Source organism: Salvelinus fontinalis, chromosome 9 (genome assembly GCF_029448725.1).
Source record: "Salvelinus fontinalis isolate EN_2023a chromosome 9, ASM2944872v1, whole genome shotgun sequence".
NCBI classification, from domain to species: Eukaryota; Metazoa; Chordata; class Actinopteri; order Salmoniformes; family Salmonidae; genus Salvelinus; species Salvelinus fontinalis.
Window position 1 is genome coordinate 57,002,331 of NC_074673.1, and position 18,501 is coordinate 57,020,831.

Consider the following 18,501-nt stretch of genomic DNA (forward strand, 5'->3'; position numbering starts at 1 on the left):
TCCAGTCCAGTTGGTGGGTGTAAAGCACCTTGGGATTGCCAACTGACATTTAAAAACCAAAGAAGAAAAATAAGAACCTGTACCCCCTGGTCTTTGTTGAGCACATGACTCGATGTTTTCAGATATTTCCACAAAGATTTTTATAACTAACCCAAGACAGACCAGAGCCTGTCGTTTCCAACGGTAGCACATGAATCATAATGGACAGAACAAGCAAAGAGGTGGGCAGTGCCAATGACGAGCTAGTGAGATCCGTTTACGCGTTCTAGCATTTATTTGTATATTTCCGTAAGGGAATCCCTACTTAGCGAAATTCGCAATAACTTAAACGCAAAAAAAAAAAAAAAAATCGGCAAAGGTTAAAGTCTACAAAATGCAGTACACTCTTACATATTTTATTTTTGAAAACATAAAACTATACGAGATCAAATGTTTCATCGATGAGAACATTTGCAAAATGTCGGCCAAAATCCATCTTCTCCCACTGCTGGCCACTTGGCTTCCTCTCCTCAACATATTTGGTAGTAAGTGGAATCGCCAACCGGGTAGTTCACATTTATACATCCGGTGAAATATCTGGTACATTTTTCTAGCTGCGATTGCCATCTGTGTTTTCATTGCATCACGTTTCAAGATGGCTGCCATTTTGGATGAACATTTTTCTTCCTTGCAAATTCTTTTAAAGGTAAACTATCTACTGTTTGTCGGCTTTGCTGTATTTATTAGTGTGATACTCTTTGTGTGTTATCGGTTTGTTATATCAGTCGATGTATCGGTCGCTTTTGTTCATTTCGTAACGTTAGCTAGTTACGTTAACTAGTTTGATTATTATGGCTGGCTTGCTGAATGGAATAGGCTCTGTACTATAGCGGTGCGTAAAATCACTCGGGAAGAGTGGCGTGTATTCACGGGTACCAAGGGAAGACAGGCTAACCCCAAAAACTGGACCAAGAAAAAAAGTTTTTCCTTCAATTCCCAATAAGCTGAATGCATATCACCGGGAAAGCATCCGAGCGAGCGAGACGGTGCCCCTCTGAAAGATTAGTGGAATCTGGGTGGGTAGCTTGACAAGTAGGATGACTGACAGTGGAGGTGAATAGGTGGTCACGGGTCAGGTGACAGGAATGGATGAGACTGAGGCAGGAATTCCTTTAACCATGAAGTGGTATATTTACTGGGTAGTCTGTGCTGCATAACAAAGGAAACAGAATAACATGTATCCAATCAAATTCATAATCACAAAGATCAAATCACAAATCATTCTTATTAACATAATTAGGTAATTCAGTTCAATAAGAAGTCAATAGGTATCCTCATTGAGTCATTTAGGCTCGGAACTATTCATCATAATCATGAAGAATATTACAAATAATTCAATCGGTGATTGGTTATTCAGTCTATAATCTCCATCAGTTTGATATCAGAATTGATCAGTTCAGCAAACAATGACGTTTCATATTTCATCCTTTTCAGGTTTGTCTTCATATGTACTTGTCATTTCATTACATATTAACCATATCAATGGCATAATTGGCCTGTGATGATCTGTAGGGCTGTGATCATTGCCCATTTACATTACACAATAGGTCTGAAGCATGCACTCCAAGGTAATAACTATAAACAATAACTGATGTCCCGATCGCAACAGAATGTTACCTTTCATCTGAACTGATTCGGTGGATTTACGTGGATTCGTGGACGCACAGAACGTCTGGATTAGACGGAGTTAAGGAAGAGAAAGCAGCGAGCTTGGGCGATGGCGATTTCCTCCTTTTTAGTGAGTTGATCTGTCAGACCTTTCCACCTTAAAAAGAGTTGTTGCCGCCCATAGACCTTTGTCTTTGCAAACATTGCCGCACGAGGGGCAATGCGCACCAGTTGGTTGCAGAACAAGGGAGTTCTTATAGAACGCCATCAAAAAGAGCCTCTAAACATGTTGCTTTATGAGTGCATTTTTGTCTTATAATTGGATGTTAAGGCTCGTATGAGTGTCCTGCTTAATGTTTGTGTCATTATCGTAAATCAAATGCGTTGTACTGTAACGTAGGGCTGTAACGTAACAAAATGTGGAAAAAGGCAAGGGGTCTTTGTGTTTGCGTGTCCAAAATGGAAGAAAAAAAAACATGACTCACCCTACTTGTAGAGAAAAGCCAAACTGCTCTTTCGTCTATGACTCTGTCATACAGTAGGCTACATGCTTTTACTTTTTGTTGTCCTAACTAAAATGCTTGTTCACTAGCCTTACAACGAGGAGCCAGCTAGTTAATATTAATATCTAGCTATATATTGAACTTGCATCCTCTCAGGCCTGTTGCATTATGTATGAATTTATGGTTGGATCAGAATTGCCATTATAATCATTGGCCAGTATGGAGAATTAAGTAAAACCACAAGTCAAAATCCCTATCTCCATCCATGGCCAATTTTAGTTACAGTGCATTCAGAAAGTATTGAGACCTAACTTTTTCCACATTGTTACATTACAGCCTAAGTCTGAAATTGATTCGTTTTCCCCCTCAATCTACGCACAATACCAAAGAAAAAGCAGGCTCAGAAATGTTTGCAAATGTATAAAAAAAAGAACTTACAGAAGTATTCCGAACTTTGTTGAAGCACCTTTGGCAGCAATTACAGCCGAGTCCCGTGATTGGGAGTCCCATCCCATTTTTTGGTTGTCATTGTAAATAAGAATTTATTCTTAACTGACTTGCCTAGTTAAAAGGTTACACACACACACCAAGAAGTTATTTTGTTGACATTTATGTATGTCCCCATTACCAGTAAAACATAATCAAAACCTATTTCTTTCACTTACTTGCTGTGCTGTTTTGGTGTTCAGTTGTTTCATTCTCAACCACGATTTCTATGGAACGCCATTTGGGTGTCAAAAGATTCACATCAAATAACAGTTTGACGTGTCAAATAAGCTTGTTGACCAATCAGGACTTGAATATGACTGCACGTCACAATTTAAGGATTCCTAACTCATTGCTAAGAATAATGGAAAGGACTGCAGTTTCTACTGGTCATTGTTTTCAGGTTGGTTGTATTGGTGCTATCTAGGTACCAAGCTAAAGCTAGCTACCCCTGAAGTTGTGGTTGAACAAATAAGACTTAATTACCAACGCGGTATTGTAAACACATTGTTTGTGGCCGGTGTTTGCTTGCTTGTAGACTTTTGTACAGCTTTGACAGTGCTACTTATAGTGGTGGCGCTTGGCTTGCACATGCAATTTCACAACACACAACATTCTATAATATAACTGTTATTTGATGTAAAAGTGAAAGCTTAACACGCAAAGACCCAAACGGCGTTCCATAGTATGTCATGAAGCTAATAGCAGTGACGCTATTACTGTAACTCCGGTAGGGCAACATCTGAAAAATAGCACACTTGGTGGTGTGTACCGGTGCTCGACCAGTTGGCGAAAGCCAACATCACCCACAACAGAGAACAATTTGATTGGGCAATGAATTCCATTATCTTGGCGTTTTAATGGATTTTGCCTTTGAGTTGTCTCGCTGAAATTTTCTTACTCTTTCAAATGACTGCTTAACTTGTTGACTGCTCGATCCACACAGCAGACATTGTGGGCTAGGTTAGGAATGTTGTGGCGTCATTGTCATGTACCTACGCACGTCAGCTTTGACATCGGTTTTGCACATCAGTGTGTAACTGGACAGACATCGGGCGGATACCGATGTTGGCATTTTTAGTTAATGTCGTCCGATTCCAATATGTTCACCGATTATATCATGCATCCCTAGCTGTAACATAACAAAATGTGGAAAAGGTCAGGGTTCTGAATATTTTCTGAATGCACTGTAGCTAGCCACTGGAGAACAATACAACAATTCAAATGTTTTCTGTCAACGACATCTGGCTTTTGTTGTGATTGGTGTGAAGCCAAATCCAAACTGGCTTCCCTTGACTTTTTTTGGTGTGGGCCAGGACCATTTATAGTTGAGCTGGTTCAGTTAGCTCAATGCTGATTGGCTTATTTGATAAAAAGCTCAATGCTGATTGGCTTATTTGATAAAGCTCGCTGGCTTCCCTTGCATTCAATGATAGATGGGCTACACATACAGAGGGGCACTTATTCGCTTGCTCGGATGCTTTCTCCAGTAAAATACATTCAGCCTCTTGTGAATTGAAGGAAAATGATGTCTTCCCTTGGCACCCATGAATACACGCCACTGTAAGGCTAGTCTTACCTATCCCATAATGTGCCTCTGTAGTCTATAGATGTTCACTGTGAGATCATTCAGGGCTCTTCTGTCTCTAATCCCTTTCATGTCGACTCACTACCATGAATGGGAGAAGGCTCCATCGAAGGACGCAGTGCGGCAGCTGTGTGCTGACAGCTTCCCTTCTGGAGCCCCTGAGTCATGGCGACTCGCGGAAAGTACAGCAGGGACCCTGTCTGTGTCTGCCATCGAGGCAAAGGAGGTGAGTGTGAGAAAGTGAAGTAATTGCAATATCAGTCATCAACCAAGGAGAGAAACAGGGTGCACTGCACACAGACGGCAGCTTTCTAATTCTAACTGCCATTCACTAATTCAACAGATTCCAAGAAGCGTTTACATGTCAGGGACATAGTAAAGCATGGCGACCCGGGTTCAAAGTCTGCGAATGGCATTGTGCTGTCGCCGTTTCCTACAATATTACTACAGAATGCAGGCCTACTGTATAGAACCACCAACATGACACTGTACACATATGCTCTAAACCAGTGTCTCTCAAACCACCAGTGTTTGTCAAACTGATCATCTGGGAGAGGACACCAATTGATCCAGTGCTCTTCTCTTCCAGCTTATTGCAGCCCTGCACACCCTTTCTCACCACATCCTATTCCATAACCTGACAGCGCCCGAGCAGATCCTTGTGCTATTCCCCAAGTCATTCCACCCCAGCCTCAAGAACCTCATTACCAAGATTATGCTTGAGCACAGGTCTGTAGCCATTCCTCCCATGCTTACCACGGACCACGTTCTCATGGTTCTACAACGTACATGTCCAATTTTGGGAGCTGAAATGGTGTCAAATGTTTGAAATATGGTTACTGATTTTTCTTTTCTTCTTGTAGCCCCACATGGAGAAATGAGGCTCTGTCTAATCAAAGTAAGCATGTTCTTTCATATTCCAGTTCTATGAACTATCAGTTACGGAATGAGTGAGTAGTACCAACCCTGACACTGCCCCAACTGTTGGTTGAATGTTCTCCAGTTTCGCTGCCCCATCTAGTGGAGATGGACTGGAGAGTCGACATGAAGACGGCATCTGACTCGGTCAGTCGCATGGCTGTGCCCACCTGCCTGGTGCACATGAAGGTATGCCAATGTGCGCCATGCACTGGTCTCCACAAACATGTGTTCTCCTCACCATAATATTACCATTTTCTGCACTTTGTCACATACATCCAGTGCTTGACATGGGCAGGAGCTCACCGGAGCAGAGTACCGGCACCTCAAATGTTCTACTGCTCGAGTTCCTGCACCTCAGAATATTAGTTTAAAAAGTATTGTACTGGTACCCATTTCAGTCAGTCAAGCACTGCTTTACATCCATGCACCGTAACACCAATAACATTTATAAATGCTTAGATGCTACACCAAGGGCTGGTTGAATTAGGTCTGGGTATAAGTGACTGTCACTAACATTGTGTTGCCATTGCAGGTGGAGGACTCCAGCTGTCTAAAGGGCAGTGGCGCTCTCTCATCGGTCACGGTGGAGTTGAGCAAGGAGACTCTGGACACCATGCTGGACGGCCTGGGCCGGATCCGTGACCAATTGTCAGTGGTGGCTGGAAAATGAGACCCCCCTCACCGGAATGGCCACACCAGAGGCCTTGGGTGCATCATTCTCGTCGATACTCTAAAGTGACTTTTACTCCTCATCTCCTCTCATTTACCTGTACAAATCTGAAAACGGAGAAATCAATTATGGGTGCCCATTTTCTACTAATCGACATGTCTCCAATGTAAACATTTGATAAGGTGGCTCACGCGACGTCAGGGTATCAGCCACAAATGTTTTGCGTCAGTGCCGTTTTAAGGAAAGTGGGAAAGAAGAGGTATCAATTTTAGACATGGGCTAAAATATGGAAAAGGAGAAGAGACTCTTTACTCTAGTCCCGGGGGGGGGGGGGGGGGAGAAACACACAAGCACACACACACACAATCCCATCATTAACACTGATCTGGAGTACCAGAGGGTCTTTTGAATTCAATCTTTGTCAATAAATTAAGAGATTAATGCTGAAGTCTGTCTTTTCACTGCTCTAGTACTAGGACCATCAAATCAGTCAATACACAGGACCAAGATATTGCAGAGCTGGATTACATGTATCAAATGTATTTTAGTCACTAAACGGTTCATCTTCATTCAAATACAAAATTGCTTCAAGTAGTATGTTAATGCCTCATTTCCCTTACAATTATATTGTACACTGCAAATACACCAAGGCAGGCTACAGTCTCTTATTACAGCCTTTTTGTTACCAGGAGGCCCCTAACATTTAACATGCAACTTAACAGGCCAAATCTTTGGTGTTGGGATGATTTTTCAAAGATTTCTATAAACAAGTATTCCCATATCAAAACACCATATTAAACATTTTGATCAAGTGTGTTGATCTTGTTGCGTGGGAAAGTAGCAGTTAGTAGTGTGACGAAACCCATAACTAGCCTGCAGATATTGTTGCACACGCTTTGTCTAGGGGTCCTGTAACACGAATGTGTACATTTGTGAGTAATCAACGTATGTGCTTAGATGTTGCAAAGGGATACCGCAAACTTACCTTGGTCCAGGGCCGACTCTTGACCTCTTGGTTGGCCGTCCAAGCGGATTTTTATTTGTTCAGATGGTGACGAAACCACCAACAGGCATGTCCAAACGAAAGGCCTCATGGCTACCAAACGTACCAGCAGCCTCACAGCTTGCAAGCTGAGACGCTGACTGACGATCACCCTAATTGGCAGCACTAATCAAATGTATTTATATAGCCCTTCTTACATCAGCTGATATCTCAAAGTGCTGTACAGAAACCCAGCCTAAAATCCCAAACAGGTGTGCTTATCAACCAAGCTCAGCACCTGGACCCGGTCGCTGCCATCTGGGGGATTGAGTGTGAAAGTTTATCCTGGACTGTGTCCATTAGTGGTAGAATTTTTTTATTTACCTAGGCAAGTCAGTTAAGAATTTGTTCTTACTAACAATGACGGCCAAACCAAGACGACTCTAGGCCAATTATGCGCTGCCCTATGGGACTCCCAATCACGGCCGGTTGCGATTCAGCCTGAAAGTATAAATCATTTCAAATTCACTACATTAAGCAGAGACGGCACCATTTTCTTTTTTTACAGATAGTGTTGGAGTGTGCACCTGGCTAACACGGTTTAGTGAGTCCGCCAGATCGGAGGTAGGGATGACCAGGGATGTTCTCTTGATAAGTGTGTGAATTTGACCATTTTCCTGTCCTGCTAAGCATTCAAAATGTAATGAGTACTTTTGGGTGTCAGGGAAAATATGAGTAAAAAGTACATAATTTTCTTTAGGAATATAGTGTAGTAAAAATTTTTTTACTACAGGGTTGTGGGTTCAATTCCCACGGGGGGACCAGGATGAATATGTATGAACTTTCCAATTTGTAAGTCGCTCTGGATAAGAGCGTCTGCTAAATGACTTAAATGTAAATGTGGTGAGGAGGGGATGGGTGGTGAGGAGGGGATGGGTGGTGGTGAGGAGGGGATGAACACAATAAGACAGCTTCATTCTGACTGGGGACGATCACAATAAGACAGCTTCATTCTGACTGGTGACGAACACAATAAGACAGCTTCATTCTGACCGGGGACGATCACAATTTTTTTTTTTTGTAGTATTTTTTTTTTACTAACATCAAGGCGGTGACCCGTTCCTGTAGGTTCATGCTCTACAACATTCGCAGAGTACGACCCTGCCTCACGCAGGAAGCGGCGCAGGTCCTAATCCAGGCACTTGTCATCTCCCGTCTGGATTACTGCAACTCGCTGTTGGCTGGGCTCCCTGCCTGTGCCATTAAACCCCTACAACTTATCCAGAACGCCGCAGCCCGTCTGGTGTTCAACTTTCCCAAGTTCTCTCACGTCACCCCGCTCCTCCGCTCTCTCCACTGGCTTCCAGTTGAAGCTCGCATCCGCTACAAGACCATGGTGCTTGCCTACGGAGCTGTGAGGGGAACGGCACCTCCGTACCTTCAGGCTCTGATCAGGCCCTACACCCAAACAAGGGCACTGCGTTCATCCACCTCTGGCCTGCTCGCCTCCCTACCTCTGAGGAAGTACTGTTCCCGCTCAGCCCAGTCAAAACTGTTCGCTGCTCTGGCACCCCAATGGTGGAACAAACTCCCTCACGACGCCAGGTCAGCGGAGTCAATCACCACCTTCCGGAGACACCTGAAACCCCACCTCTTTAAGGAATACCTAGGATAGGATAAAGTAATCCTTCTAACCCCCCCCTTAAAAGAGTTAGATGCACTATTGTAAAGTGGTTGTTCCACTGGATATCATAAGGTGAATGCACCAATTTGTAAGTCGCTCTGGATAAGAGCGTCTGCTAAATGACTTAAATGTAAATGTAAAAGTTGTCAAAAATGTAAATAGTAAAAGTACAGATACCCAAAAAACTACACCACTGTTACTGCATTCACGCAGTATTTTGCCTGGTAAATTTTCTCCCAATGTTTATATGACCCCCAAACAGGCCCATTCTTGCCCGCATACGCCTTTTATACCTCCCGTGTACATGCCGTGGACGAGTGGTTGTAGTGGTGTCCAGATGTGGGTGGTTGTCTATTTTCATAATTCCATTGAATATACACCATAACAAAAATCCATTATTAATTTGTTTAGGCAGATCCTAAGAAACATAAGACTAATAAAAAAGATTTTCAAAGGGATAGAGTTTAATTGTGTTACTGGTCTGTGCAGCCTCTATGGTTGTAGCATGCACATGAAATCAATATTTATTTTGTTTATTTAACAGAAAAAGACAGTCACATTTTACAGTAGGCTCAGAATAAAATACAAAGAATATCCCACACAACTTGCAACATTAAAAAGAATATTTAACAGAGCCCAAATTAAGCCCGATTATACATTTTTTTAATCTCCGTGTCACCTCTTTCCAACCCTCACTCTGCGAGGCATGTCACTTCACCCATCTCTTCGCATAGCCCACCACATGCACTATTTTCTTAACCACAACTGTGGAAACAAATATCACTGAATGATGAAAATATTGGAATAAAGTAGGCTAATTCAATTGAAGGCATCAAATTATTGTTTACTTAAACTCGCAAAGTCATCCAATTGTTATAATAGACCTACATTTGAGGTGAGTGCTGCTCATGATCATCTTGTCTAGTTGGCTCATGTATTAGCACTGATCACACGCAGTAGGAACACGAGACTCCAATGCTTTTGAAAATATAGGTTGCTATTGTTTTCTATCGGTGTCATGATGAAGACACTCAATATAAAATCCTACGCCTGCTCCCTAACAAAGCAAAGTTTCTAACTGCCAGGATGATAGTAGTAACGTGATAGTAGTAACGGCAGCTGTCTAGCAACCATCGAGCTTAAGAGCGTAGTGCGTGCCAATTCCGCCTCGTGATTTTATGGCTACATTTCCTACTAAGCCGTAGGCAGAACTTTACCGTAGGTCGGTTGGCGGAAATAAACATACAGGCTTTGTCGCAGGCAATACCTTTCTTATATAGAGAGAAGTCGGCATAAAGTTGGTGGAGAAATGTCTCGGTTTGAAAGGTGTATATGTCCCAGTGGAGGCTGCTGAGGAGAGAACGGCTCATAATAATGTCTGGAAGGGAGCAAATGGAATGGCATCAAGCACCTGGAAACCATGTGTCTGATGTATTTAATACCATTCATTCTGCTCCAGCCATTAGCACGAGCCCGTCCTCCACAATTATGGTACCACCAACCTCCTGTGATGTCCTAACCGTCCCCCAATAGATCATGAAAGTAGTTAAAAATGTGTATAAAAATGGCTTAGGGTCCAGACGTCCATCTGTCTGTCTCAGGAAGAGTTCAGCAGTGTGATGCCGTCCATGTCCAGCTCAACTGGATGGACACTGAAATCTCGGAGGCCCTGGGACACAAAAACAGTCAATGTCAGCTGAAACGCTGAGCATAGCTGAATTCTGCTTTTAAATGGTTTATTTTTAAATTCAAGTTTTAAACACATAGGACTGATATACCTTTGCCCTGTTCATTCCCTGCCATCTTCATTTGAACTATTCCTGATCCTTTCAGTATATCGCCATCTGTCTATATACTCACTTGTGTGTTGTTGAGGACCTGACGCACTGCCTCCCCCTGCTGCGGCTGGCGGGTCAGCAGGTAGAGGAAGCCCCCTCCGCCCGCCCCAGCCAGAGTCTGTCCCAGGGCCAGCGGGCGCAGGGCATCCATCATGGTCCGCACAGCTGCCGGCTCACACCCCGGAGCCATCACCTTCTTCTGGCCCCAGTAACGCTCCAGACAAGCCCCCAGCCTGGGGAGAGAGCCTAAGGGGAGATGGAGGGGAGAGGGGTTAACTTATATCATTCATTGAAAAGACTGACTTAAGAAAAACTTTGTATTTTCCAAAAAATTATTGTAACTTATAAAAATCAGGCCTTTTAGTCTGTATTGAGTTTAAATGTCCACTGTAATAAATCCAACACGTTCTGACTGTGTGCTAGAACACCTTGTTAGTGCATTAGTCAAGTTTAGGGTTCAAAAGATCGTTTTAGGATTTAATGAGGTTCTGTAAAGTTCCTTTAATATATTTACAACAAGCAGACTAGGGCTGTGGCGGTCATGACATTTTGTCAGCCGGTGATCATCAAGCAAATAACTGCCGGTCTCACGGTAATTGACCGTTAATTAACAAACACATTTAGCATCTCCTGGCTTCAACACATAGCCTACAAGCCACTGATGCAGACCTTTGGAACAACTACCTTTTGAAAAGTCTAACAAATCCATGTAATATATATTAGGCACCTTGTATCATCGACTTGAGGAATGTGCTGAGATACAAACGTTTTGGAGCCCAGTACTGCGCTATATCTCTGAGATGACCACTAATCCCTAAACTATGCCTCCTACAATAAAAACTATGCCTGTTACTATCACAATACAATCCATTATGTATTTTAGACAGGTCTAAAGAAACATGATATGAAGAAAATGTATATTTCAGAAGAACAGAATACTCGGAGTTGTCCTTATGTTAGGCCCTGATCTGGCTATGGGCTACACTAGTTCATTTAGCAAACAAGATTTGTTTACAATTCCTTGGCCTTATTTAATAGTATGTAGAATACAATTGAACAAAGCTGAATAAAATAGAAAGTATATTTTCTCCAAACAATTTGAGGGAGTGCACCTGCAGCTATTCTGTATTGAGCGGTTAACAGAGAAACAGGTACTCCTATACGCTTAATTTAGAGTTATTTATGTAACTTTAGTTGTGATACAAATGTTGGGCTATATGTTTTGATTTTAATATAGTCTAAGGATGTATGATGCGAACAATGATGATTTGAAAAAAGTTACATGAAAGGCTTGAGCTCTGCTTTCTTTTTTGCGCAGGCTGTACACACTTAATCAGTCTCTCACTCACAATTTGACAAGAACTTGATAATGCCTTGAATTTCCCGGCTTCATCCCCTTTGTGTGGATGTAATGCACCCCCAAAAAATCCATGCCTTTTGCAGATAGTGACCAGCTTGCCGAAGCACCCCTCATTCACATGGCTCCCCGTCAGGTGATCGGGTCTTTCTCACAGGCTACAAGTGAAGACAGAAATCTGGGACACAACTGTGCTCGTTTTTAACCAATTCCGAGGTGCATATTGAAGATATTGGAAGAACTGTCCACATTTACTTTTCGTCAGCCAACAAGATGAGTAGGCCTAACGAACAGCAAAAGCACTAGCCTATGTCAATCTACTATCCCGCATAGTACAAAAGTTGACCTACTCTATTCTGTGCGAGAAATATATATTCCATACATAGTCTGGGACAGTTGCGGGATGTGATAGATCCCAAATTAATACAACCTCTAGCATCAAAATAACTGTTAAGCAATGAGCCTGACGCAACAAATGAGAATGTTTAGGTTAAAATGTTGATAAACTATTAGGCTATTTCTTCACATTATAAGCCTAGCAATGTGCACACAGCATTAGGCTAAAAGAGTGAATGTATTATGTATGTATGTTAATGTATTTCCATTAGCAGGAAAACGCCATTCACAAAAAAGTGACCACAAATGCGATTATTCATGCATTCCTTTTATTATCAAGGTGCACACCTGACTCTACACCTGTTGTAAAGCGGATGAATGTGCTTTACTTGGCCACTTTAGTTGAAATACAAAACCTTATCAAAACATATAGGCTAGGCTACATGAGGTGTGTGACTGAGTTAAAAATGTCACCAAAAAAATAATGCACTGTTTGCCTTAAGCAGGGCGTCATTCACAAGTGATAGGCTAATATTGTCACCCATCACACTATCCTTGATTTAATCTTGTCTTTACATATACTAAATAATATATATGTGTGTGTGTGTGTGTGTGTGTGAAATTTGTTTTCATTTAGAAGAGACCATTATCATGCGCCCGTCTTGAAACAGGTGCAGCAAGAAAAAAAATCTGCGAATTAAAATGTAGCCCCACTTAGGTATGAGTTTGAAAGACCATTCCTCTCCCTCTCACCTTCTGTACAGGCGCGGGCACACTCTTCTGCGTTGTCCACTAGCTGCCCGGCGTTCTCCACGATGGAGGGCACGCGGCTGTACCAGCGCCGCACCGTGTCCTGCACAACAACATGGCAGCCATTTTAGAGACGAGACACCCAACATCCTTCAAACTGCACCAGGGGTACATCTCAGTAGTCTGAAGTTGCTTCCTCTCCTTGGCTATTCCTCTAAGTAGCTGTAGCAGTTGACGTACTGTTTTGATCATGGACTTTTGAAAGGTTTGTGCTAGTAAATACATGGTACATGTGAAATGACAAAATGCCTGCAGCACTGAGAGGAAGTGTTCTACCACAACTGTACACTGTAAACAGGAAGTGATCAGAAATATTTTTGTGGAAACAGGAAGTGTGGATGCTTGGTGCAAATATATTAAGAGGAACTTTACAGAACCTCATTAAATCCTAAAACGATATTTTGCACCCTAAACTTGAACCCTAAAAGCACTAACAAGGTGTTCTAGCACACAGAGTCACAAAGTGTTGGATTTATTACAGTGGAGATTTAAACTCAATACAGACTAAAAGGCCTGATTTATAAGTTACAATTATTTTTTGAAAGTACAAAAAGTTAGTCTTTTCAATGAATGGTATAACGTTAAGGGGTTAACATTGTGACTTTGAATAAGTGGATGGTGGAAGGCTGGATGGCTAAGTGGAAAGCTGGATGGCTAAGTGGAAAGCTGGATGGCTACGTGGAAAACTGGATGGCTAAGTGGAAAGCTGGATGGCTAAGTGGAAAACTGGATGGCTAAGTGGAAAGCTGGATGGCTAAGTGGAAAACTGGATGGCTAAGTGGAAAACTGGATGGCCAAGTGGAAAGCTGGATGGCTAAGTGGAAAGCTGGATGGCTAAGTGGAAAGCTGGATGGCTAACCTGCAGCAAGTTTCGCGCAAGCCGAGTCTTGCCGGTGTAGACCAGCAGGAGGTGCTGTTGCAGTGAGAGCAGAAAGTCGTCGGAGAGAGGGAGACGTTCCACTTCCACCCGGAGGGGGAGACAGGCTTTGGAGCGCGCCACCTTTACTCCCCCCACCAAACCTCCGACCTGGTCCTGCCAACCACCACCTCAGGAGGGAGACCGGGAGAGAGAAGGAAACAGAATGAGTGCATCATAACAAATAACATATCATATAATATTCTATTAATATAATGCCATTTAGCAGACGCTTTTATCCAAAGCGATTTAAAACCCTTTGACACGGGTGGTCCCTGCTGTGTACGCTCAAACCGGTGTGAATTAGAACACTTCATTAGAATGTCTAGTTACGATTGACGTGTTTGAGCTGGCCACACTGTTTTATCACAAAAAAAAGTGCAATTATTATTGTGTTATATAGGCTACATTGGTCCTAGCGCTAACTGAGAAAAGAGTGAGCTAACACAAGCTGTCATATTTAGCCAACTCTCGGCTGATAGAAACCATAATATGAATGAACAATTACTATTCACACTATCACATCACGGGTGAGCTCACCAGTGATCAAAATAATTGAGTAAAACTCTTTCTAAAAGTCTAAAGTAGTCCGATGGTGGGTAGTTGTGCACGCCGCCATGGTTGTTTTTCTCCATCAACCAAAGATAAGAGGTAACAAGATGAGTTGGGTCTGTTTGCAATATGCATGTTAAAGACGAAGGGGGGTGTGTCGTCTACCGTCATTCACTTTCAGAAGTTCGAGTGAACCATCCCTTCACCTTGCTATAACATCTTTTGTCTGACAGACGTTTTCGTGACTCAGAATGCATTGAATGATGTCAACAAACATGGCTCCCACACATAGCCGGCAAACAGCTTAGCAAAATATATTTAGAACTGACCCAAGCTGGTTTATCCGTGTCGTTTACAGTGGGAGCAAATGAAGCATAGTAGGCAGAACCAGGAAGAAGGTGAGCAAAGCCAAGCACGAGCTAGTGAGATCCTATTGGCGCATTGTAGCGTATATTTGCATTTTCAGTCAGGGAACGCCTCCTCTGTGAAGAGTGCGTGTGCACAAACTCAATTTGAACTTGCATTCTTTAAAAAAAAAATTATACCATTTTCTCCCCAATTTTCGTGGTATCCAATCGCTAGTAATTACTATCTTGTCTCATCGCTACAACTCCCGTACGGGCTCGGGAGAGACGAAGGTTGAAAGCCATGCGTCCTCCGAAGCACAACCCAACCAAGCCGCACTGCTTCTTAACACAGCGCGCCTCCAACCCGGAAGCCAGCCGCACCAATGTGTCGGAGGAAACACCGTGTACCTGGCCCCCTTGGTTAGCGCGCACTGCGCCCGGCCCGCCACAGGAGTTGCTGGAGCGCGATGAGACAAGGATATCCCTACCGGCCAAACCCTCCCTAACCCGGACGACGCTATGCCAATTGTGCGTCGCCCCACGAACCTCCCGGTCGCGGCCGGCTGCGACAGAGCCTGGGCGCGAACCCAGAGACTCTGGTGGCGCAGTTAGCACTGCAGTGCCCTAGACCACTGCGCCACCCGGGAGGCCCTGAACTTGCATTCTTAAACAACGCCATTTTTTTTATACTTTGGAAAAGTGTAAAATCTATAAAACGTAGTGCACTGTGTTTGTAGCGGATTCCAGTTTTGGGAACAGAAAAATGTATTGAGATCAGATCTTCCATAGATGAGAAAATGACCAGAATCTCAGCCCAGTTTCACTACTAACGACTGGACTTCCTCTCACTTCTATATTTGGTGGTGAGAAAACGTTCTAAACTGATGCTTCAGCTTTTTAGCCCCTGTGATGTGCCTGTGGCTTAGCATTAGCTCATCATAATCAGTACAACCTTCAAAAAGGTATTTTACACACGTGTCCATTACAATCTATGCAAGAATCCAAAGTTATTATAAGTAAGGAAAACAACAATGAAGGCAACACGGGCGCCAGGGTTACGGCTAGAAGGGATCCCAGCTTTTGTCAGATTTTACTTTTCGTAGCAGGTTAGGAAAATTAACGTAGCACGTTAAGAGAATTAGGTTAAGGTTAGGAAAAGGGTTAGGATGAGCTAAAATGGATCCCTTCTAGCCATGTCCGGACGCCAGTCGGAAAATGCGCCAGGGGGAAAAAAGTTAGTGCAGGTTCTGTTCTCATTGGAGATGCACAAATGTCTGCATACTTGATCCTAAGAAACACTGGGGAAGTGCTTGGGCACTCATCTAAGAGAGAAGTTTGAGGCATTACAATGAGCCGGACAAACGTAAATTGTTCGCCACAGTGAAATGGGCTGCTTCTATGTGAATTATTGAGGAGGGCGAAACACCCCTCAATTCAAACTGTTAAATAAACCTTGTTTGAAAATAATTAGAGATTAACAAGTTGAAACATAGCCTATAGATAATTAGCACGCATCACGCCATGGTTTAAGGGCAGTGGGTTAACTGTACTGATGCGTAACAATCACATTTTGCCACAGTGAGGGCATTCTTCACAAGCATAAAAACATCTCATGCTTTGGGGACAGTTACAGATATTTGGAACTCACATGTGGGTGAATAGATTTTCGTATCGGTGGCCCCAGCGGTAATTGATCCCTCTATCCTAACGTTGCAAAGACCATGCCTTACCTGAGCCACACAGCACAGGATGTGAATGGTATCCTGTGTACAGTGCATTCGGAAGGTATTCAGACCCCTTGTCTTTTCCCACATTTTGTTACGCTACAGCCCCATTATAAAATGTATTAAATAGTTTTTTTTGGTCATCAATCTACACACAACACCCCATAATGACAAAGCAAAAACTGTTAATTTTTACATTTTAATATATATATATATATATATATATATATATATATATTACATTTACACAAATATTCACACCCTTTACTCAATACTTTGATGAAGCACCTTTGGCAGCAATTACAGCCTTGATTCTTCTCGGGTATGACGCTACAAGTTTGGTGCACCTGTATTATATTCTCACGCTCTGTCAGGTTGGATGGGGAGCGTCGCTGCACAGCTATTTTCAGGTCTCTCCAAAGATGTTTGATCGGGTTCAAGTCCGGGCTCTGGCTGGGCCACTCAAGGACAGTCATAGACTTGTCACGAAGCCACTCCTGCGTTGTCTTGGCTGTGTGCTTAGGGCTGTTGCCCTGTTGGAAGGTTAACTTTAGCCCCAGTCTGAGGTCCTGAGCACTCTGGAGCATGTTTTCATCAAGGATCTCTCTGTACTTTGCTCCGTTCATCTTTCCCTCAATCCTGACTAGTCTCCCAGTCCCTCCTGCTGAAAAACATCCCCACATCATGATGCTGCCACCACCATGCTTCACCGTAGGGATGGTGCCAGGTTTCATTAAGACGTGAAGCTTTTGCATTCAAGCCAAAGAGTTCAATCTTGGTTTCATCAGTCCAGAGAATCTTGTTTTTCATGGTCTGAGAGTCTTTAGGTGCCTTTTGGCTCCCAACAGGCTGTCATGTGTATTTTACTGAGGAAGGGCTTCCTTCTGGTCACTCTACCATAAAGGCCTGATTGGTGGAGTGCTACAGAGATGGTTGTCCTTATGGAAGGTTCTCCCATCAACACAGAGGAACTCTAGAGCTCTGTCAGAGTGACCATGGGGTTCTTGGTCACCTCCCTGACCAAGGCCTTTCTCCCCCGATTACTCAGTTTGGCTGGGCGGCCAGCTCTAGAAAGTGTTGGTGGTTCCAAACTTCTTCCATTTAAGAATGATGGAGGCCACTGTGTTCTTGGAGACCTTCAATACTGCAGAAATATTTTGGTACCCTTCCCCAGATCTGTGAATCGACACAATCCTGTCTCGGAGCTCTACGGACAATTCGTTCAACCTCAAGGCTTGGTTTTTGCTCTGACATGCACTGTCAACTGTGGGATCTTTCATAGACAGGTGTGTGCCTTCCCAAATCATGCCCAATCAATTGAATTTACCACAGGTGGACTCCAATCAAGTTGTAGAAACATCTCAAGGATGATCATTGGAAACAGGATGCACCTGAGCTCAATTTCGAGTCTCATATCAAAAGTTCTGAATACTTAAGTAAATAAGGTATCCTTTTTTTTATTTTGAATACATTTGCAAAAAATTCTAAAAATCTGTTTTCACTTTGTCATTATGGAGTATTGTGTGTAGATTGACGAGGATATGTATTTATTTAATCCCTTTTAGAATAAGGCTGTAACAAACTAAATGTGGAAGAAGTCAAGGGGTCTGAATGCACTGTATGTGTTTTTGTGAGCGAGTGAATGAGTGCGTGTTATCTCACCAGTGGTCAGCATCTGCTCCAGGTGGAGAACAGCGTGAATGAGGGAGTCTGTGTCGTAGGTTCGCCCCGTGCATCTGTAGACGGCTGCCAGCACCGCTCCCGCCAAGATACTACTGGTACCTGCAGGTGCAACAACACGCAGTGAGAGAGATAAACGGGGAGAAAGATGGAGAAAGAGTGAGAGAGGGGATGTAAGGGAAAGGGGAGAGAAGGGGTGAGTGGGAAATGTGTGCGGGACAAGCCCAATTCTTGTCATTGATGACCAAGTAGTGGTTTTTGCTTTTTCTGCAGCACCACAAGAGACAATGTGGTGGTTTATGTGTTATGAGATGCTGACAGTGCCCCGTGGTCATGTGCATTAGGCACCAAATGGAAGAAAACAGGGAAATAGGGAGGGACTACTTTGACTCTCTAATAAAAATGACAATACATTTTCCATTGCAAAAACATTCTCCAATGTCTTGCAAAATGTTTTCTG

At 43.1% G+C, this 18,501-nt stretch overlaps 2 protein-coding genes across 5 annotated transcripts in view; one reads left to right on the forward strand and one right to left on the reverse strand.

The window, feature by feature from the left end:
* Positions 1 to 574: 574 nt before the first annotated feature.
* Positions 575 to 6,263, forward strand: commd9 (COMM domain containing 9). Of its 2 annotated transcripts, XM_055934938.1 has the most exons (7): positions 617 to 685; positions 1,649 to 1,777; positions 4,325 to 4,450; positions 4,814 to 4,953; positions 5,088 to 5,122; positions 5,228 to 5,331; positions 5,678 to 6,263. In XM_055934938.1, the coding sequence occupies exons 2-7, from the start codon at positions 1,757 to 1,759 to the stop codon at positions 5,813 to 5,815; spliced, it is 564 nt and encodes a 187-aa protein (XP_055790913.1). In that variant the 5' UTR covers positions 617 to 685; positions 1,649 to 1,756; the 3' UTR covers positions 5,816 to 6,263. The 2 variants fall into 2 exon arrangements, with proteins under 2 accessions (XP_055790912.1, XP_055790913.1); XM_055934937.1 differs by lacking the exon at positions 1,649 to 1,777 and having other exon boundaries at positions 575 to 685.
* Positions 6,264 to 8,927: 2,664 nt separating this feature from the next.
* LOC129862873 (L-fucose kinase) overlaps positions 8,928 to 18,501 on the reverse strand; it is a 33,362-nt gene continuing 23,788 nt past the window's right edge. For all 3 annotated transcript variants that reach the window (XM_055934934.1, XM_055934933.1, XM_055934935.1), the window contains 5 exons: positions 18,024 to 18,143; positions 13,682 to 13,869; positions 12,766 to 12,865; positions 10,342 to 10,565; positions 8,928 to 10,150 (listed from right to left, as the gene is read on the reverse strand). In XM_055934934.1, coding sequence (XP_055790909.1) covers positions 10,079 to 10,150; positions 10,342 to 10,565; positions 12,766 to 12,865; positions 13,682 to 13,869; positions 18,024 to 18,143 — 704 coding nt within the window. In that variant the 3' untranslated portion in view covers positions 8,928 to 10,078. The remainder of the gene's footprint in view (positions 10,151 to 10,341; positions 10,566 to 12,765; positions 12,866 to 13,681; positions 13,870 to 18,023; positions 18,144 to 18,501) is intronic.

Bases quoted from the DNA above. Each gene is read 5' to 3' on its own strand.
- commd9 (XM_055934937.1), top strand. From the start codon at position 635: ATGGCTGCCATTTTGGATGAACATTTTTCTTCCTTGCAAATTCTTTTA. The intron at 4,451-4,813 runs GTGAGTGTGAGA...CTTCTCTTCCAG, and splicing joins CTGCCATCGAGGCAAAGGAG to CTTATTGCAGCCCTGCACAC. The intron at 5,123-5,227 runs GTAAGCATGTTC...AATGTTCTCCAG, and splicing joins TGAGGCTCTGTCTAATCAAA to TTTCGCTGCCCCATCTAGTG.